The sequence below is a fragment of the Trichosurus vulpecula genome, chromosome 3, assembly GCF_011100635.1.
Source record: "Trichosurus vulpecula isolate mTriVul1 chromosome 3, mTriVul1.pri, whole genome shotgun sequence".
Lineage (NCBI taxonomy): Eukaryota > Metazoa > Chordata > Mammalia > Diprotodontia > Phalangeridae > Trichosurus > Trichosurus vulpecula.
This window is the reverse complement of record NC_050575.1, coordinates 225803550-225825514: the sequence shown is the minus strand read 5'-3', so window position 1 is coordinate 225825514 and position 21965 is coordinate 225803550. Positions and strand designations below refer to the sequence as shown.

At 41.7% G+C, this 21965-nt stretch overlaps 1 protein-coding gene across 1 annotated transcript in view; it reads right to left on the bottom strand.

Moving 5' to 3' along the window:
* PLCG2 (phospholipase C gamma 2) overlaps positions 1–21965 on the bottom strand; it is a 174742-nt gene that overhangs the window by 57097 nt on the left and 95680 nt on the right. Inside the window, exons 8-14 of the mRNA XM_036751202.1 lie at positions 20428–20471; positions 19073–19145; positions 11215–11316; positions 10624–10742; positions 7158–7243; positions 5979–6099; positions 4482–4650 (exon numbers count right to left, since the gene is read on the bottom strand). Coding sequence (XP_036607097.1) covers positions 4482–4650; positions 5979–6099; positions 7158–7243; positions 10624–10742; positions 11215–11316; positions 19073–19145; positions 20428–20471 — 714 coding nt within the window. The remainder of the gene's footprint in view (positions 1–4481; positions 4651–5978; positions 6100–7157; positions 7244–10623; positions 10743–11214; positions 11317–19072; positions 19146–20427; positions 20472–21965) is intronic.

Sequence of the window (21965 nt, the reverse complement as noted above, 5' to 3'; positions counted from 1 at the left end):
TACCATAATTTGTTTAGCCATTCCTCAGCTGATGGACACCTCCTTAGTTTCCAGTTCTTTGCCACTACAAGAAGAGCTGCTATAAATATTTTCTTTTCTTCTTTCATTGAAATCTTCAAGATATAGATCTATTGATGATATTGCTGGGGGCATAGTTCCAATAAGGAATTATGTTCCAGAATGGCTGGACTGATTCACCACTCCACCAAGAGTACATTAGTGTGTCTGTTTTCTCACAGTTCTTTCAACAATCGGCATCTTCCTTTCTTGTCATCTTTACAGTGTGATAGATAAGAGGTAGAATCCGCAGAGAGGCTTGATTTACATTTCTTCCATTATTAATGATTTAGAGCATTTTTTCATATGGTTTACTCCATTCTTTTAGTAATATGTTTTAGCACACAGAGATGTAGTTCCTCTTCCCTGGTGACACACTCATAGAAGATTATAAGATGCTCTCTTACTATTTCTTTTTATATTTTGGTTTTCAACTTCCTAGTAACCATTTTTGTGCACTCCCTTTTGATTCAAGGATCATTTTCCTTAGTAAAGAAAATGGAAACAATATGGGAGTTGAACAGTTCTGCCTCTTATTATCCCTGTACCATCTGCCTCCTGGATCCCTGCACTGCCCTCTCCCAAGCTATTTGTATCATCATTTTATGGCATTATGTGTAATTTTCCCCCAACAGAACATAAGTTCCTTGAGGATAGGATCTATTTCAGTTTTGTCTTTATTATTTCAAGTACTATAGTATTAATGTGATCACAGATCTTCCCCACCCATTCAATAGGCCTCAGGTGGGGCTAGGTGGGAAAGCTTCATTATATCTTTGTTTGTAAGTAGGCCTAAAGCCTCTACTTACTGAATACTAAGCCTGTTTGGATGTGAAGCCCTCAGGGCCCTAAGGGGAGTTGCTAAGACCAGAGCTGATGGTATGTGCACTGAGTTCTAGTCAATCATGAATTCAGCCAATCAGAGACCTGAGTTCTAACCAATCAGATGCCGGCTAGGACTGTATATAAAGACAGCCCAGAGTATGAGAGAACTGGAATTGAAGGGGGACCGAACTGAGAGCAACACAACTAAGAAGCAGAATCTGCAGAGAGCTACAGGAATCAGAATTCAGCCCAAGGAGAAGGAGCAGGAACTTGGAGTCCACGGAACTACAGAGAGAGTGCAGAGTGGACAGTGGAAACCTGGGAACTGTGAAGACCAGAGAGAGGGAGGGAAAGAAGGAAGGGAAGCAGACAATTAGGATTCATGAGTGTTTACAGGGAAGGCTACAGGATGACTTGGTTCCTTGCTATAATACTGTGTTATAATTTCCTTGTTGCTACATTAAGATGGGCTTACTGGCTTTGGAATATAATTTACTGCTATATCAAATTGGGGTTATTGGTCTTGGGATTTTTATCCTCTAGAGTCTAAATAAATGTTATGCTTCCCCTGCCTTCTACCTAGAGAGTTTTTCATACTTTGCTATTCTGAACCACACAGGCATGTTCATGGTCATCCTCAAGGTCATGAATCTTGCCTTACTGATGATACAAGTACCCAGCATAGGGCCTGACACTGTAAGTGCTTTATAAAGGCCTGCTGATTGACCAATTGATCTACCTTTGTCCATATCTCTTATTTGACCTTTTTTCCCCCTTCGTTTTACTTGACACTCTTTGCCAGCCTTGGTTCATTCTGAGCTTTAGTGCTCCTGATGCTATTCTTACAGGACTAAGCCACATTTGTAATCGTCTTCCAACATTTATCCTCCTTTCCATCTTCTGTCTTTTTAAATCTATGTTGGTCAATGTGCTCCCTGCACATCTACATCAGTCACTTTAAACAGTCCTCCCCTTTCTTCCCTAGAACTGCTTCTCTTTGGGTCTTTACAATTTCATTCTTGGGTGTTCCCCTTTCTCCTATGCTGACCTATCCTGGGGCATTTTAGCTGCGGGTACACAACACTACATAACCTCAGGGGGTTAGCTGGGTTTGGTTTTTTTTTTTTTTTAATGTACTAATCAATCTCACTGAATTTTTTCTTATTTTCTTCCTCTCTTTTTCTGAAAAATTGTTTGTTATAAGGGATAGTTCTCTCAGAGTGGGAAGAATCATGGGGAAAATCTAAGCAATAAAGAAAGCAAATATATCAATAAAATTTTATTATTTTAAAAAAGGAACAAAAAAGCATTTTAGGTGTGGGAGCCTATCTACCTGAGGGGCATGACAGCATGCTGGAGAAAGGGAAGCCAGGCTCAGAGTCAGGAAGACCTGGGCTAAAGGTCTAGCTTAGCTGTATGGCCCTGTGCAAGTCTCAGATCCCAAGAAATTCTCTAAGGCAGTAAGTAACCAAGCAAGTACAGAGCTGCATTGGTAGAAAAAATTGCCTTGCTAATGGTGCCCTATGCCAATAAAAAGGCAGGGAGGGAGAAGGAGAAGGAGGAAGAAGAAGAGGAAGAGAACAAGAAGAATTTAGGATTTTACCTGCCTTTTCTTTGGACCTTTGAAATCTACTCTCACAAATTTTAGGGTATACTATGGTCCAGAGGAAAAAAGCAGGAGAACTGAAATTAGAAAAGACTCAGTGCCTCTGACAGTTACTAGCTATGAGACCACAGCTAGCATGTCACTTAACCTTAATAAGCCTCATTTTTCTCATCTATAAAATGGGGAAAATAATACTGGCAAGACCTATCTCACAAGCTTATCAGAAGGATTAAATGAAATAATGTATATAGAGTGTTCTACAAATCTTAAGGCAGTAGATAAATGTCAGCTTCTCATACTGGTTCAGGTGAGGTCTAGCTATTCTGTCTTTTCATAGAATACATTCTAAGATGAAATGTTCATACCTCCCAAAGGTCCCATCGATTCCATTTCAATAACCAGTTCTACTTTTTTAGTTGGAATCCTGGTCCAAAATCATAGTTCTCCTTCCATCACCCTTTGAGGAATGGAATTATAATGTATAACCACACTTCAAATTTCAGAGCTGAAAGGGACATCAGTGATCACCTACTCAATCATTCATTTATTCGCTCACTTCATTCAACAGGCATTTTATCAAGCGCCCACTATATACCAAACAATATGCTAGGTGCTAAGGAAACATTTTCTGCCCTCAAGGAGCTTACATTCTAATGGAAGGAAACATGTTCAGAGATAAGTTCAATCAAAACATATGCAAGTAATTTCAATAGATAAGACAAGACCTCATGGAGAAGGTAGCCTCTAAGATAAATCTTGAAAGAAGCTAAGGAATCTAAGAAGCAAAGGGGAAGAAGTAATACTTTCTAGGCACAAAGGACAGACTAATCAAAGGTATAGAAGTCAGAGATAAAACATTATAAAAAAAGAAGGGTAAATAAGCCAATTTGGCTGGAATATACAGTGTCTGGGGGGAAACAATATGAAAACTGTCTGGAAATACAGTTGGAACCAGCTGTGAAGAGCTTTAAATGCCAAACATTGAGTTGATCCTTAAGGCAATAGGAAGCCACAGGTAGTTATTGCGTAGGGGAGTGATATACTCAGGCCTGTATTTTACGAATGCTAATTTGATAACTGTGTAAAAGATGGACTGGAAAAGGCAGAGGCTAGAGGCAAGAAGATCAATTAATTATGAGGTGACTCCAAGAGTCCAGTTAAGAGGTAATGAGGATCTGAACTGGATTGGTGGCCATGTAAGTGGAGAGAAAGGGACAGAGGCAAGATGTTATGACTCATTGCCTGGATATGGGAGGCAGGCAGGACAAGGACCCATTAATGACTACTCTTTGAGTCAAAGAAGGATGAATTTTGGGGGAAAGATAATAAGGTCTGTTTGGGTCATGTTGAGTTTGGGGTGCCTATGTGATATTCAGGTCAAAATATCCAATATGCCCATAGGCAATAAAGGCCTAGGGCTTAAAGAGGGACTAGGGCTAAAGGTAGAGATCTGGGATTTATTTGCGTAGAGATGATAGGTGAGTCTATGAAAGCTGATGAGACCATCAAGAGAGAAAATGCAGGGAACAAAAGAGAAGATTCTTCAATCAGGACAGGGTTTTGCAGGACACTGATAGGGAGCAAGCCATGGATGATGATCTAGTAAAGAACAGAGATAAAAAAGCCGGAGAGATAAGAGAAAAACCAGGAAAAGGCTATGTCATGAAAAGCTAAGGGAGGAGAGACTATCCAGGAGGAGGCAGGGATCAATCATGTCAAATTCTACAGAAGTCAAAAAGGATAAGGACTGGAAAAAGGACCATCAAATATAGTCTTCCTCCTTCACCAAAATGCATCCTGATTATTTCTTTACTTTGCTATTTCAATGGATCTAGGATCTCATGGGTAGAGGTCTGCAGTCCTGTCTAAGCCTCTTTATCTTGTGTGAATCACAGAATGTTCAAGCTGGGAGGGACCTTGGACATCCAAGGGTTCTTAATCCGCAATTTTTTCATTTACTAAGTGACACCAAATGCTGGGGAACGGGACATACCTTGATGACAATCTTTTCTTTCAGCTGGGCAGGGGACGGCAGCTGGTCGGCACTGGCTTCAGTGGGCTTTGTAAGGAGGAGGTCCCCAAACACTTCCTTAAACACCCTGGCCATATGACGCTGCTGTTCTACACAGCAGTGCTCTTCAATGGAGAGGATCACAGGGAACCTGGGGAAGGAAGGGAGGACAAAGACAATAGACTATTGGTTCCCTTCCACAAAAGGAAGAGAGAAAACAGGAAAAATGTTCAAAAGTCCTTGTGGCCTGTCCTGAAAATGCTGGGTAGCAGCCATCTTTCATTTAGCTAAGTAGGAGAGCAGGACAAACAACAGGCCATCCTGGATAAAGACAGCAGTTTGCTTCCTGAGACCTCTGCTAAGGCTCCTTGTATAGTTAGAAAATATAGCCACGAAATGTAAACTTTGGCACTGCTTTTTGTTATTGTTCAGTCATTTTATTTATGCCCAACTCTTTGTGACCCCATTGGCGGTTTTCTTGACAAAGATAATGGAGTGGTTTCCTATTTCCTTCTCCAGCTCATTTTACAGATGATGGAAACTGAGGCAAACAGGGTTAAGTGACTTACCCAGAGTCACAGAGATAGTAAGTGTCTGCGGCTAGACTTGAACTCAGGAGGATAAGTCTTCCTGACTCCAGGCCTGACACCCTATCCACTGTACCACCGAGTTGCCCCTACTGTCTCAGATAAGGTTTAATGAAGGACTAGCCTTTGGGCTCAAGGCTGAAAATGGGGCTCAGGCAAGAGACTTGGACTGAATAAATAGATCTGGCATTCATCTGCAAAAAGATCACAAAACTGCATGGGAAGTAATGAGACCACCAAGAGGGAGAGCGTAGAGAAAGAAGAATCACTGACACAGATGGGGCCCTGGTCAGTAGGCTCTGTCTTATGGGATCAAAGGCTGGGTGAAAACAGTTTGGTCTCTTGTGGCTCCAATGTCTGGGGAGCAATGAGTGTCGAGATTTTAAATATTTTTGGTAAATATTTTACCACTATATATAAACTTTGGGTCCCACTAGAATAAATATGCCCATAAACCAGAATGAAGAGGAATGGAGGACTGAGAGGCAAGGTGGGGTTGTGGGGTGAGTAGCTTTAAAAAAAGGTCTTCTCCTATGCTGCGTGTGCAAGGAAGAGTTGGGATGAGGATATGGTAGTGAGTAAGGATAAACTATGATAAATACAAAATTGCTTCTGATCCAGAAACTCCCAGTTCCAAACTTGGCCAGATTCCCATCTGCCTCTTTTCACTACCTCTCACAGAGCTGCTATGAAGAAAATGCTTTAGAAGACTTAAGGCTCTCCAGGAAAGGAAGTCTCCCTTACATGTAATCACGGTGACCTGGAGATAGTGAAGGAAAAGCAAGGAATAAAGTGCAGATGCCTTCGTAAGCATCTGGCTATACTTGAGCTCTCTCTTCTTCCAAAGGGGACCCCTACTCCCAAGTCAAAGCTACAAAAACTGCAAGCCTACTGTGAGGAGACAAAAGCATGGTCTCTGATGGCATGCACCACATCATCAAACTTGATTTTCGTCGTTCGCGTCCAGCCATGATAGATGATTGGCTTCCCATCAGGCCCATCCCAGCAATCCACTGAGGGAAGAAAACACATCATTTTTACAATGCTAGTCATGCAATTTTTTTTTACATACATGAGATCAGAATTGCAGGGTAAAAAGCCCGCAGATGAACTACAAAGGAATCACCACAGCATCAGTAAATCCTTAGATTTCAGGTAGGACAATTACATTAGAAGGAGGGATGTATCTGCTCAGTGAGGTGGGCTTTAAAAAAAAAGCCTGAAACTTAATGAAAACATAACCTAGAGATTTCAGAAATTTGTTCAAGAAGAGACTCTTGCCTTTTTAAAGGTATCAATAGTCCCTACACAACTCTAACAGAGAATTGAGAGGAAGAAAACAAGAAACCTCCCCTAAACTTGATTGTATGGGCAAATTCATGCCAAAATTCATGCTCCCCAAACTTTTTTCAGTCTACATATGCCATGAGCTCATTGGGATACCACAGGGAAGGAATAAGGTACACTATTCATATGTTCCCCCTAACCATGTTTATTTTTACATATACACATGTGTGTGCATGTGTGTGTGTGTGTGTTTGTGTGAGTGTGTGTGTGTGTAAGCACAAACCTCAACACTAGGCATCTTGCTTTCCCTCTCTCCCACAGTCAATGTTCTCTATCTCATGTCAAAATCTGGCATGGCAAAGGGGAATGAAGAGAACCTGAGATGTATCAAAGATTCCCTAAGGATTCATGAAGTGCCCCCAATGCACAGGGACAGAAAAGTGACCTATGTGACTCCTTAGCATTCATCAAAAACAGGGCAATAATCTGACTTTCCTGAAAAGTACTATACAAAGGAATAGCATGGAACATTTCTTTGTATTTCAGAAAGATCCTATCTGCAAGAAAAGTTTGTTAAGGAAGAATTCTAAAAGTCTAAGAGACCGTGAGACCTCAATGAAGGCAGGGGCTATGTCTTATTAGCGTTAAAATAACATCTATAAATAAAGTTTGTATGTCCCACCACATTGATCATCAGAAATTATACGTGGGAGATGTTCAGTAAATGTTGATTGAATGAATATGCGTTGATGTGTGTTAGCTGCCTTTCTATGTGATGACTTACACTCTATACACCGGCAACCCATTCGAAGACATCGAATGTATGATTCAGTAGAAGATTCACTTCGAAGTTGGTCCCCAGTGAGGTACCTGAATGAACAGAGCAGAACCAGCCAGGTCAAAGAGGTCATAAGACAATGTCATCTGAATCTTCTGAACATCAAAGCTTCTGTCTTATAAGTTTGCTCCTCTTAGCTTGAAAACCAGAAATAACCCTCAACTTCACAATTAACGAGTCCAGTAAACTCATTCACACCAAAAGAATTCCACAAAATTGGACAAGTTTGCTTCTATCAGTCCACATGCTGACAAGTAGAAGGGAAACTGAGTCTGGGGTGCACAGGAATCTGGAAGACCTAAGCTGAAATCCCACTTCAAACACCTACTATCTGTATAACCGTGGACAAATTACTTAACCTCTATGCCTCAGTTTCCTCATTTGTAAAATAATAATAGCACCTACTTCCCAGGGTTGCCATGAAGATCAAACAAGATAATATTTACAAAATGCTTGGCCAACAAAGTGCTATATAAATGCTAGCCATCATCATTGTCACGGTCATTATCATCATCGTCGTCATTATATAATACTAAAGTGAAGAAATTGCCAAACATGGGAATAAGTGTGACCAGGCCCCTGTTGCGTGACAGAAAATGACAAGAAGAGAGCCAGCCATCCTATAAATCTACCTGCCGGGCAAGCGACCCACCCACATAGCCATAAGTTTAGAAGTGAAGCACAGGTAGCAGCCTTGCTCACAACTCACAGTAGCTACGAGCCAACCCCACGATGACAATCAGTCACAGCGGCAAGTGGTAAACACTAGGTTGATTCAGAAATGGGTTAAGAAACAGACTGGAAGGAAAAGAAAGGGTAAAGGCAAAAGAAAGAGCACAGAATAGGTACACAGATCTGTTCACCTCTTATGAGTGCCTCTGCCTTCTGAAATGGCCATTCTGGAGAACACCAAGGCAGTCAAAGGACTACAGGACTTAGCATTGGAAGTCACAGAGTGCAAAGCCATAATTTTACACAGAAGGAAACTGACCTCCACCCTCCTCCCTCCCCAACCTGCCCCTCTGAAGTGGAGTGACTTCACCATGTTTCCAAATTGAGTCTCCTTGGCCTGAGAGGTTTGGCAGCTAGGTGGCCCCAAAGACAGAGCATTGGGCCTGGAGTCAGGCAGCTCTGCTGCCACAGACGCTTATTAGCTGTGTGACCCTGGGCAAGTCACTTAACCTCCATCAGCCTCAGTTCTATAAAGTACAGATAATAACAATACCTATTCCACAGGGTTGTTGCAAGGATCACATGATCGTGCTTTTTAAAACATGATTTTTGAACCATAAAGCCCTACATAAATGCTAGTTGTTCCTTCATGATCAGTATCTAAGATTGTGTTTTTCACACAATAGGGGCAAAATAAATATTTGTCCAGTAGAGTGATATTCACAATAGGACAGAACAATGTTATACGTTGACCAACCGAGATAGCAGGACCCGTGTAATACAATCAATTGGGATGATCACCTATTATTTTGAGTAGTTTAAGGCAAATCATTCAATCTAGTATCCCATGTGTGTCCCAGCCTCTGGAACCTGAAGGGGAGGAAGAGAGAAAGGTGACAAGGATCACACCTGCATTGCTAGAGCTAGACAAAGACCCTTCCAAGTTTAAGACCATATGATCATAGGTTTAGAGCCAAAGGTCCCTCAGAGACCATCTAGTCCAGACTCCTCACTTTACAGATGGAGAAACCAAGGCCCAAAGAAGGAAAGCAGTAAACATGAAGAGTGCTAGGTTTGGAATCAAAGGACCTGAGTTCAAATTCTGGTCCTCGCACATCCTTGGAAAAGTAATTCACTTCACTCTTCTTGGCCTCTGTTTCCTCACCTCTACAATGAAGGGTTTGGACTAAATAGCCTCTAAGGTGCCTGCCAGATCTAGATCAATGATTCTAGGTAACTAGGTGCCCAAGATCCCCCAGAGAATTAGTGGCTGATATAGGAGTAGAACCCAGGTCTGCTGCTTCCCAAACTCCTAAAGTTCCTTGTGCCAAAGCTGAGAGTCAGGCCAGAGACAGGGGATCTGGAATAGAAGACCTGTGCAAGGCACTGCTGTACGTGGTCACAGACAGAGAAGTGGCTGAGAGGACATAGCAAGTACCACCAAATAGGCTCTGAAAAACTCCCAAGAAGTGTCTAGAGTAGATGGAAATCACATCAGTTGCATAAGCAGCTTCTTATGGAAGGTTGACTCCCAAATTCCACACTTTCGATCTCACCACTATCCAAACCTACTTTTAAAAATGCAGACTAAGATTACCCACGAATCTGCTTCCCCAGCAAGGCCTCCCCCGGGAAGGTATCTGGGAGTAAAATACACTGCCTGAACCTGCATTAATACCATTAGCCCCAGTGTAAATCCTCACCAGCCTAGGATCTTAGCAAAGTGAATAAGGCCAGACAGGCTCAGCTCATGGAAGCCATGTGATGGTTTTTGTTTCAGTGACATGTGGTATATATACCTGACATGGACCCTCAGGACCGTTTACAAAAAGCTGAAGGCAAAAGATTCCATCTAGTACCTGCAGGGACACTGACTACCGCAGGCTCTGGCATCTGGAAGCGGGGTACAACCTTGACAGAGGTTCAGAGGACCACAGAGCATTCAGGCTACAAGCAACCTTAGAACTCATGGTGTCAAGAGTAATTATCGGAGACCCAGAGAGGGGAGGCAATTTGTCCAAGGTCACAAAGTGAGAAAGTTAGGGACAGAGCCTGGATGAGAACCCAGGTTTTCTAATTCCCAGCCCAGGGCCTTTTCTACCTCAACATGGAGGGCTAGATGAAATGGGCAATATAAAGGACTGGAACCAGTGTCGATAACAATAGCCTTGAGTCTTTCTGTGGTAGAGACATCTGTCTACACTAACTACCCTGTAATCTACAAACTTCTTTGGTCAGCTTAATTTAAATGTTGATCATGATAGGTTTACATGCAAGGCAAGAAAGCCAACGTAGAGTAAAGCAAGCTTGAAAAAGATCAGGCAACTCAGAAAATAGCCCAAACAAGCAGGAAAGGTAGATACCCTAATCTAGAACTTCCCATATTTCTATGATCCTAGGTACTAGGTGATTACTAGTTTACCTTATACAGCAAGCAAACTGCCCCTAATAACTTCTTTTTCATTTCTGTGATACTGCTGAGGGATGATCCACATGTACATAGCATAAATACAATTTCCTAATTCTTTTGATGCAAGCAGAGAGAAAATTTCAATGTTATTGGAAAATGTCCAATATCTTACACCAACCAGCCCCAGCCTCAAAGAAACCTTTTAAGACCCCAATAAGAGAAACTTCAGACTACCTTACCTCACTGGTAGATTAAGTGCCTTCAAAAACTATCTTGATTTTGCACACTTGTTATTAATATTGTTGTGTGCTGAGCTATCAAGGAACTTACGTGTTATGAGATGAAGAAATCCAGTAATGAGACAAGGGATTATTCATGTCTTGCATGTCAACAGAATCATATTTATCATCCCAAATGCTGTTTTCTTTTGAAAACAGGTAAGTGAGGAACTAAAAAATAAAGCAGAATAAAAAACAAACAGGAAAAACAAAGTCAACCAATATATAAACTGAATTTCAACAAGAATGGTAAATGGCCAATTCTTAACGATAAGAGAAGATCTATCCACAGAGGGTCAACAAGCCCCAATTTCACCAATGATTTCAACCTCTTCTCCCAATCAGAGCATCTAACCAAGTGATGAATTCCCTGATATTGGTGGGCTTTCTCCTTCTTCTTACCATTTCTCTATTAAATGTATTAATAAGCCATGAAGGAGCCTCAAGAAAAGTAGAAGGCAACGAAAGAAGAGTCTGTATTAAGATACAGACAAAACAGTCTGTACCAATAGAAGTTCTGTGTTAACTGATTTGTATGTTGAAATCACTTTAAATATAACTGAAAAGTCATCTTTAGAGAGTTAAAAACTACATACAAAATACAGGCATTTCACACCAGTAGGAAAGGGACTCATTCACTAACCTCATCGACAAACAGGAACGGCTCAGCTGTTTCTCTCATCGTGTCATCTATAAATTTTGTCATCCGCTCTCTTACTTTACTTAGATCCTGTGCCCATATTTCCTTAAAACAAACAAGAAAAACACAGAAAAGGAAAGAACTGTGACCAAAAGATGACAAAGGGAAGACATGTGAATTTTCTACCAGAGTTTGGAGGAAACCAGCTATGCATCTATGCAGAGAGTGTCATGAAGTTATTAAATTTATAAAGACTTTGGTATAATCAAAAAAAAAGGGGGTAAAAAGGATGAGCAGGTAGGTCTTGTGATATCAAGAGAAATCAAAGACGGCCTCTGGGTGAACCCCTCTGTGGCACATGTAGGAGAGGACCTGGACAAGGATGGGCTATACAGAATGGGCAGGGATTCACAAACTGAGATCTCCATTGTTGGAAGAAATGCCCACATCAAGGAGACCAAAGGTCCACTGGAGAGCTGTGATTTCCTAGAGTCTAGGTCATACCAAGGCACTGAAATACTAACAAAAACTGCAAGGTAAAATTACTGGGTCTTGTAAACATTATAAAGTCACTGGAAACATTTTAAAGTATTTCAGAAACAAGCAGATGTGATGAAAAACACGACCCCTACTGTTTCCCTTGCTAAGCCACAAATTCTCTAATATTTGTACAGCATTTCACCAATGACATAGTGTAACAAAAAAAAGTCAAGTTTTCCTAATTCTTCCTGGTTTTAGAGATCCTGAAGCTTTTCTTTATCTCTATTGAAATGAAAAACAAATTTGTGGCCAGCAGTCTTTATGACTGTATATAACGGATGGACCAATAAACCTGTCAAGGAGAAAAAGACAAGGACAGATACATATACGGTAACGTTTTTAAAAAATCCTCCTTCAACGGACTGGTAATGGAAGAGAACAATGCACCCTTATACTAGCTTTTGCAAATGTACGCTGATTATTAAGGCAAATCAGTTGCTTCTGTATAATAAGTCTTTCATTTGGATGCACTGGCAATAAAGCCTTTGCATACTGGAGGACAATATGTAAAAATCTGGCCAGGCTTCTGCCAGGGCTTCGGTAATCCACAGCCAAGAGTTCCCTTCTAAGCTGCTATAATTCACTGTTCCTACTCCCACCCCCAAATAGACTCATGTATTTATTTAACACTGGCTAGAAATTGTACCAGGTGTCAGCAAATTTGCTGATTGCATTAGGGAATATGACAATGTCATTGCTGAGAAGTCTAACACACCAAGATGTACAAATTCTCCCCTTGGGTTTTTCTTGGTCACTGGCCCACTGATGGAAATGAGCCACCACTGAAAGCCTCCTAAGAACACCAACATTAAACTCTGATGCCATCTGTGAAGCACCTAAGCCAACGTTCTCTGTACACAACACAAGTGTGACCTTGGGTATGTCACCTACTTCCCTGGGCTTTAGCTACAGTTAGGTGCTGAAGAGCAGTGGTACAAACCAAATAGAAACCACACATAAGGGTCCTTGTGGCGGCATGCTGATTTAGAGAACCATTTGTTAATATTATCTATATTTAAAGTGTTTTCATTTATTTTGCTAAATTGATTTTAATCTGGCTCTGGCCATGCTCATGGGCAGATGTAGAGGACAGATAGAGCAGCGGACTCCTGTCAGAAAGAAGTGAGTACAAATCCTTCTTCAGATACTTCATAGCTGTGCAATGCTGGGAAAGTCACTTCACTTCTCAACCTCAGTTTCCTCATTAATAAAATAAAGATAATAATGAGTAAATAGAGCACCAGCCCAGGAGTCAGGAGGACCTGAGTTCAAATCCAGCCTCAGACACTTGACACTTACTAGCTGTGTGACCTTGGGCAAGTCACTTAACCCTGATTGCCTCACCTTCTCCCCTCAAAAAAAATAAAGAGAATAATGGCAATGATAACAGTTTCATAGATCTGTGAGATTCAAATGAAATAACATATACAAAGCACTTTGAAAATCTTAAAGTACTATGTAATTGTAGCTTTTACTATTTTTATTAAACTGAAAGCAATGGATTAGCTGATCTGTGAAGCCTCCTAGGATCTCCAGCCTTACCAGGTTTTGATGAGGATTTCAAAGCAATAAAAACACAAGAACTTCCCCATAAGGCCATCCCTTCCATCCTTCCAGCCCAGGACTCAGTTTCTGAAGGGAGCACCCTGGGTTTATGCCAAATGGGTCTATTCACATTCCCCCAAATACACCTCGTACTTCACTGTCTTAGCGTCTTTGCTCACTCTATTCCTTGACCTTAAGGCCATCATTTCCTTTCTAGGCCTCAGTTTCCTCATCTATAAAAGGAGGAGTTTGGATGAGATGACCTGCAAGGTAGCTTCTAAGTCTAAATCTATTCTCCTGTAATGTCTCACCTGGAATGCCCAAAACTGTCCCTTCTGTCTATAAAATCCTATTCATTGCTGGCGACCTTCTGTGACCCATACGGGAGTCCCCCAAATTCCTTTGGCACTTTATGCTGTTATGATTCACAGGGCAATGATCCCATAATGCCTGGGATCATAAATTAATTATGTACGTACTTATATCCTCCAGTTGTGCTATATCTTCCTTGGGTCCCTTAAGGAGCCTAGGACAATACTTTATACACAGAAGTGCCCCCAAAATAACTGATCCATTGGTACCTCATTGTCCTATAGAAAAAGTAAGGTGACTATGGTCTCAAAGAAGCCCTGGACTTGGAGCCAGAAGGCCTGTGTTTCAGGCCCCACTCCCCTCAAAAAAAAATAGTGAGAAAGATCTTACACACATCAATTCCTTTCTCTGGGCCTCAGTCCCATTATCTTTAAAATGGGAATAATACTGGTTGAGTTGCCTACCTTACAAGATAATTATTCAGATGAAGTCAGATGTTGTATGTATAACCCCAGTACCAAAGCCCACTGGCATGGGACTCTCTCCTTACCAGTGTAGATCAATACTCTGCACCTGCGTAAGGGGTGAAGTGGAGTTGGCAAGGGGGCACAGTGTATAGAGTGCCAGGCCTAGAGTCAGGAAGACTCATCTTCCTGAGTTCGAATCCAGCCTCAGACGCTTCTTAGCTGTCTGACCGTGGACAAGTCACTTAACCCTGTTTGCCTCAGCTTCCTCGCATGGCGAAGGAAATGGCAAATCATTCCAGTATCTTTGCCAAGAAAACCACAAAGAGATGGACAGGACTGAAACAACTGAACAATGGAGTTGAAGAGAGCAAGAGAGAGGACAACTCTTCAGTCTTCTCTGAGCTTTCTTCAAGCTGCTTAAAGCACTTCTGGCTTCCAGCTTTGAGAGGAAATGGAAGATGCCAACCCCATTTGAAGCTGCTGAAGGAAAAGCCTCTGGAAAGTAACCAATATAAGAGGTGGAGCAGTCTCCATCACGTCCCTATCCCCAGCCTTCTACATTAGAGACTTTGGGGAACAACCTCTTCATCTCTCTCCTCTCTCTCTCTCCTCTCTCTCACACACTGAATTGCCTTCTTTCCAAGGGTAGAGCTCCCTCATTCTGTACTATTTGGTATATATTATCATATGCAGATGTTCTCTGATTTCTATTTGGCTGTCAAATTGGATAAAGGATTTTCTTGGCTAAGTATTATGTGTTTTCATTGTGGAACTGGCATTTGGTTGGAAGTGGGGGGTCAAGCCTTCGATATAAAGCTGGGGGTCCTGTTTTTCCCAAATTACTGACACAGCGATCAGAAGTTAGATTAAACCTGAAAACAGCATTCCCTAGGCTAATAATATTTAGGGGAACAGATAGATACAACTGTAGCCCAGCATCCCCTTTTCATGAGGAGAGCAGCAGGGCTTCTGGTCCCCAATTCCCTGCTTCCTCTTCTGGTAGAAATCAAAGTCTCTCCTGGATAATGAGGGGGAGGGGAGACTAGAGATGTCTATGCTACCTCCCTTCAAGCCACACAAGGACACCCTCATGCTACATGTGGCGGACAGTCCCCACAAGTAGGGGCCTCACTATATATGCAAAATGCTTTGTAAATGTAATATAAATTAATACATGTGAAATAATAAGTTATATTGGGCTTTCAAGTCTAATATAAATGTAAAACTATTGTTACCAGAAGTTGGATTTTTCACTAGGTTTATCCATGCTGTAGTTCAGTTATTTACAGCCATACGGGATCTTCCCAAAAGTTGTACCTGTAAATAACTTGTGTGCCCTTGCAGGCCCACTGAGAACCCAACTTCTAAGCCCAGGACTCTCAACAACCAGGAAGCATTTCTATCCACCCAAGTGTGGATCTGTTGTAGTATTTTCTGCCACAAGGTGGCACTAGGTAAGCACAGCCAAGAACGTGTATAAAACCAGATTGTAGAATTTAGACAATAACATTATTAGACAATAATGATGTTAATAACAACTAACATTCCTATAGCACTTTACAAACATCATCTCATTTAATCCTCACAAAATGCATGTGAAGTAACTTCTATGGGTTTTTTTTTTTAAATCTCCAATTCCTGGATGAGTAAACAGAGGCCCAGAAGCTTAAGTGAATGGGGAGTAGTCACATGGCAAATGATTGCCTGAGCTGGGATGCAAAGGTAGGCCTGGTTGTGACTCCAAATCCAGCACTCACCATGTGGCCTAGAGGTGCACTGAGACTAACTCCTCGCCTTCAGAGAGCTCCATCGAGTCTAACCCCTCGATTTATGGATAGGGAAGCTGAAATTCAGTGACTTGCCCCAAATGCCACTGGAGCCAGGATTTCAACCCCAATCCTCTGACTCATGCTGTGCATGGATAATGTTTTTGGATAGAACCTATGATTTCATTGTTCTAGGTTGCCCTCCTCAAAGGTCTTCAAGAAGAGATTATATGACCACTTGGCGGGTATATTACAGTCAGGATTCCTTTATGGGGTGGACTGGGTGGTCATTGATATCCTCACCAGCTCTGAAATTCTGTGATTCTATGAATCTGTAAACCGCCCTCTACCAAAGCAGATCACCAACCACCCTACAAGTTAGTCCCAGAGAGGTTGGGTAACATGTCCGGGATCACACATCTTGGAATCCCAGGCTTCCTTCAAGACTCAGCTCACAGGCTGCCTTCTGCAGGGGGCTTTCCCAGTGCCCCTACCTAACTCCCACAGTTATCTTCCATCTACCTTGTATATATCTAATACTTACCGATTTATATACATGCTCTCTCTCCTATTAGAAGGCTGGCTTCTTATTGAAAGAGTTGGATTTCTGAGGGGGCATCCCCAGAACTTAACACAATGCCTGGCACAGCACTTAATAAATGCCAGTGGACATGTCAAAGGTAGGACTTGAACCCAGGGCCTGAGGACTTCAAAGCTAGCTCTCTCATTCCCTATGCCATAGTGCCTCTCTCTAGGGATGATATACGATGTCCTAGCCCACATTTTTATGGGTTTATATTTTACAAAGCATTCTCCTCACGACGATCCTACAAAGTAGACAGTTTAGAAAAATTAGACAGTAGAGTCGCCAAATGCTAGAGCTACGAGGCCCTTAGTGTCCATCTAACACAGCTTCCTTCACTCTTCATAGAAAATTGAAGCCCAAAGAAGCTGGACCAGCAAATCTCCAAGGGTCATCCAGCTCTAACCTCACATGTTCAAATCAATTCATCACATATGTATTCTACACCTACTATATAGAGGTCCCCATGCTGGGCCCTAGGTATACAAAAGGAAAAGGAAAAAACGGCATGGCTCTTGCCTTTGAAGGAATTTGAAATCTAATAAGTGTAAAGTCGAGACCTGCACACCAGTAAGCATAATATAGGGTGTATACAGCAGGTGCCTAAAAGAGCTCAGGGAGTCCTAAGAGTTTGAAGAGAGAGAAATAATTTTTTAGCAGTTACTTTCATCAGAATTGGCTCAAGGAGGTAAAGACATCCACATTCAGGGTGTAGAAATCTCTCTTACCCTATAGGAAAGATAGAGGAAAGAGGGATAGAAAAGGGACTGGAGAACAGTACTGATAGAAGAGAGAGTGTATTAGGAAAGGGAGTAGTGAAGGGAGAGTATACTGGGAGTGGCAGTAGTCAGAAGCAAAACATTTTTGAAGAGGGACAGGGTGAAAGGAGAGAGACGGTAGGATTAAAGGGGGGAAACAGAATGGAGGGAAACAGTTATTAATTGTAACTATGAAAAAAATTACAGGAGGTTTCTCTGATAAAGGCCTCATTTCTCAAATACATAGAGAACTGAGTCAAATTTATTTTAAAAAAACATTCCCCGATCGATAAATGGTCAAAGGTTATGAACAGGCAGTTTTCAGACGAAGTAATCAAAGCTATCTGTAGTCATATGAAAAATGCTCTACATTGTTACTGATTAGAGAAATGCAAATAAAAATAACTGAGTTATTACCCCACACCAATCTGATTGGCTAATATGACAGAAAAGAAAAATGACAAATGTTAGAGGAGATATGGGAAAACTGAGACACTAATGCACTGTTGGTGGAGTTGTGAACTGATTCAACCATTCTGGAGAGGAATTTGGATCTATGACCAAAGGGCTGTAAACCACGCATACATACCCTTTAACCCAGCTACTACTAGGTCTGTATCTCAAAGAGATAGAAAAACAAAAGGAATAGGACCTATATGTACACAAATATTTAGAATAGTTCTTTTAGTGGTGACAAAGAATTGGAAATTGAGGGGATGCCCATCAATTGGAGAATGGCTGAACAAGCTGTGATACATGATTATGCTGGAAGACTACTATAAGAAATAATGAACTGGGTGCTCTCAGAAGACCCAGGAAGACTTACATGAACTGATGCAAAATGCAATGAGCAGAACCAGAACACCGTACCCAGTAACAACAACACTGTATGATGATCAACTGTGACTGACTTAGCTATTCTCAGCACAACAATGATCCGAGACAGTTGCAAAGGCCTTAAGATGAAAGCTGCTATCTATCTCCAGGGAAAAAACTGACGGCAATTGAAGCATTCTATTGGTCACTTTAATTTTTTTGGTCTGTGTTTTCTTTCACAGCATGATTAGTATGGAAATATGTTTTGTATAACTGCACATCCATAACCGATATCAAATTGATTGCCTTCTCAATAACAGGGGAGAGGAGGGAGAGTAGGGGCAAGGAAAGAATATGGTACTCAAAATAAAAAAAAGAATGTTAAAATTGTTTTTACATGTAATTTGGAAAAAAATAAATTAAAAAGAAAGAAAATAATAGGGAGATGTGAGCATGTTTATAAACAGAAAGGAAGGAACCAGTATAGAGGGAAAGACTAATGATGAGAGGAGATAACTGATAAAGCAAGTTCCCTGAAGAGACAGGGAGGGGTAGGATCAAGGGCACAAAATAGAGAGAATAACCTTGTTCAAAAGAAGGGTTACTTAATCCTCTGAGCCTGGTACCAAAGGATAGATGATGGGTAAAGAAACAGAGCTTTGAGGTACTGGAAAATGGGAAATGAGGGAGCTCGTGACCCATGACCTTCTCCATAATGTAGTAGGTAAGGCTGCTCTGTGTGCTAGAGAAGAAAGGGGTGGAGATGGTATTGGAGTATACCTGGAGAGACAGGAGGAGGGTCAAAATGGCCTCCATTAGAATGGTGACAGATGGAACATCAATCCAAGACAAATTGAGTTAACTGCTATTCAGCACTGAGGTAATACTGACAAGTTAATCTGCCCAACGTCACACCTCTGGCTCCCAGTTCTTGGTTCTTTCCACCGTGACCTGCTTCACTTTAACCCAACACTCAGCTCGGAGTAGTGAAATGCCCTCTGTAAACGTGATTTCATTATGTGATCCCTCACCCCAGGTTAACGCAGAGACCAGCTCCTTTTCTTCTCTTCTTACCTGCTGTTCGTGCAGCAGAAACCTCTGGAAGTCATGCAGGTGAACGGCAGATGCATCTGGCCGGTCTGTATTTCTACCAGCAGAGAAAAAAAAGAGACATCCTGTTTAGAGATAGACTCCTTCCCACAGATAACAACAGATGCCACCCAGTAGGGACTAAAGATCTTGGTGAAGAAACTGTCCAAGCACAAGTCTGAAAGTTAACTTCCCTGCCCAGGGAGCAAGGGCTTAGGGGGACTATTCCTTCTGCATATCAAAAATAGAAACCTTTCACTTGCCAAAAGGGAAAACTACTATTCAGACCAACAGGTTATAACCCAATCCATCCCAGGGTGTGAATGCATTTAACTGCCAATTAAATGAAGAAGGAGATCTCTTGGGTGCAGATTTCACAGAAACAAGGCTGGACCTGAACACCATTTATACAACAAAAATCTGGCATTATGGAATGAATATTCCAAGAGAATGGGGAGGATTTCACAAGAAAGCTGTAACTAAACAATCTTCCTTAAGATTTGCAAGGGGGAGGGTCTTTTCTGCTTGAATAACGATGGAAGAAAGAATGTGCCAATGCCTCCCTATATTTCCCCTTTATTAACAAATTAGAATAAACCAAATGCATTTAGGGGATGCTGTTGATAGAATGGAGGGCTCGAAGTCAGGAAGATGAGAATTCTAATCTGGCCTCAGACTCCATGAAGTCACTTAACTGCTACCTACCTCAGTTTCCTCAACAGTAAAACAGGAATGACAATAACACCTACCTGCTAGGGTTGTTGTGAGGCTCAAAGGAAATATTATTTGTAAAGCATTTAGCACAATGCCTTCCACAAAAGAGGCACTTAAATTCTTGTTTCCTTCCTTCCAATTGAAGTATTTAATCACCCAAAGGACTTACTTTCTTTACCAGTTAATTTTGCTACCAATTACTTTGATTTGGAAAACCTGGCAGCTTCATTACAATGGAACGGTAGAAAAACAGATTCTGTAGCATTAGAGTTTTTAACTTAAAAGTGCTGAAGACATCCCCTCCAGAACACACCTACCGGTTCCAATTGGGCATGAACTGTGCTTAGAAACATCCCAAATGTCCACAGAAGAGCTGCGTCTATTCTCGGCAGTAACACAATCGGTCCCTCTGATGAAGAGGAAGGCCTAGCAGTAGCTTGCTATCGTTCTATCAATGGCCACAGCTCACACTGGGGCCTTTACCTTCCTTGAAGCGAGAGCATCCCGGTGGAGGGAGATGAGCCTCTGCCGGGTAGAACTGGAGGGTAGGGGTGGAGGGGGAAGTAGCAAACCCAGCACAGCTGTAAACCTGACAGACCTGAACAAAGGTTAGAGAGAAGCCTCACCCCAGAATAAACACAGACGAATCTTTTTTGAACTCATCAAGAATCTGTAAAATAAGAGAAAGAAGAGGAAAAGTAAGGGCCGCATTAAAAAATGAGTGCTAGTCAATGAGTATTAACATTTTCATTGATTCCTAAATATTTTAACTGGCTAATTTCTAACTCGGAAACTAAAGAGTAGATAAACTTCTGACAATTGTCCTTCCTATCTTCTCGCGACCTAACAGCATACAGTTTTGATAGGTTAGACTAACTCATGCTCCACCTGGGGACCAAGGACCACCAAAATCCAGCTGTCCCTAATGGAATCCAATCAAACCAACAAACATTGACTGAGTGTCTACAGCGCGCATTTAACCCCTCCCTCGCCAAGTCTCCTCCCAACCCCCACCTTCTCCAGAATTAATGGGAGATCTAGTGTTTGGTGCTTTGGGGAAGAAACAAAGGAAATGATATCTCCTGTTCTCTTAGATAAGTAAGGGAATGATTCATGCCAGAAACAAAGGTATAAACACACACAATGCAAGAGAACATTGGACAGCAGACCAATTCAATTGCTTCTCAGACAACTCACTTCCCTCCTGCCCCTGCCCCTGCCAAGGATTCTGACCGGAGCAGGAGAATCAAACAATACTCAGAAAAGAAAGCAGCATTGTTTAAATTCACAGTTTGATTATGAGCTTGATTTGTTAAGAAAATATGGAGCTTGGACTCCCATAAGCATGTTCTACACACAAGCAAATGAAGGCCATTCTTCAGAAAGGATATATATAATTCAAGGTCAAAGTCCGTGAGGTAATGCTAAAACTAAATTTTGGGATGTTCTTTTAAATGATCCAAGCTTAGTCAGTCAATAAACATTTATTAAGTACCTACTATTATCGGTATTGTGTTAAGCACTGGGGAAACAAAATGAGGTGAAAGACAGCCCCAGGGCTCTCAAGAAACTCACAATCTAATAGACAATAAGAAAACAAATATGTATAAACAAGATATATACAGAATAAATAGGAAATAATTAAAAGGGGGAAAGTATTAGAATTAAGAGGGATTGGAAAAGGCTTACTACAGGAGATGGGGTTTTAATTGGAAGTAGAAGGAGGCCAAGGAAGCCACTAGGTGAAGATGAGGAGGGAGGGGTACTCAAGCTATGGGGAACAGTCAGGAATGGAGTGTCTTGTAGCGTCTTGTTCATGCAACAGGCAGGAGGCCGGTGTCACCGAATCAAAGAGTACATGGCAAGGAATAAGATGGAAGAAGATGGGGCGGGGGGGGGGGGGGTGTGTGGGGCAGAGAGGCCCAGGTTATGAAGGGCTTTGGATGCCAAACAGAGGATTCTGCATTTGATCCCGTGTGTAATAGGAAGAGACCAGAATTTACTGAGTAGAAGAATAACATAGTGGGACTTGCATTTTAGGAAAATCACTTTGGTGGCTGAATGGAGGATACATTTAGAGTGGGTAGAGACTGGAGGCAGGAAGACCGATCAGAAGGCTATTACAATACTTGAAGTGTGAGGGCCTGAAATAGAGTGGTGGCAA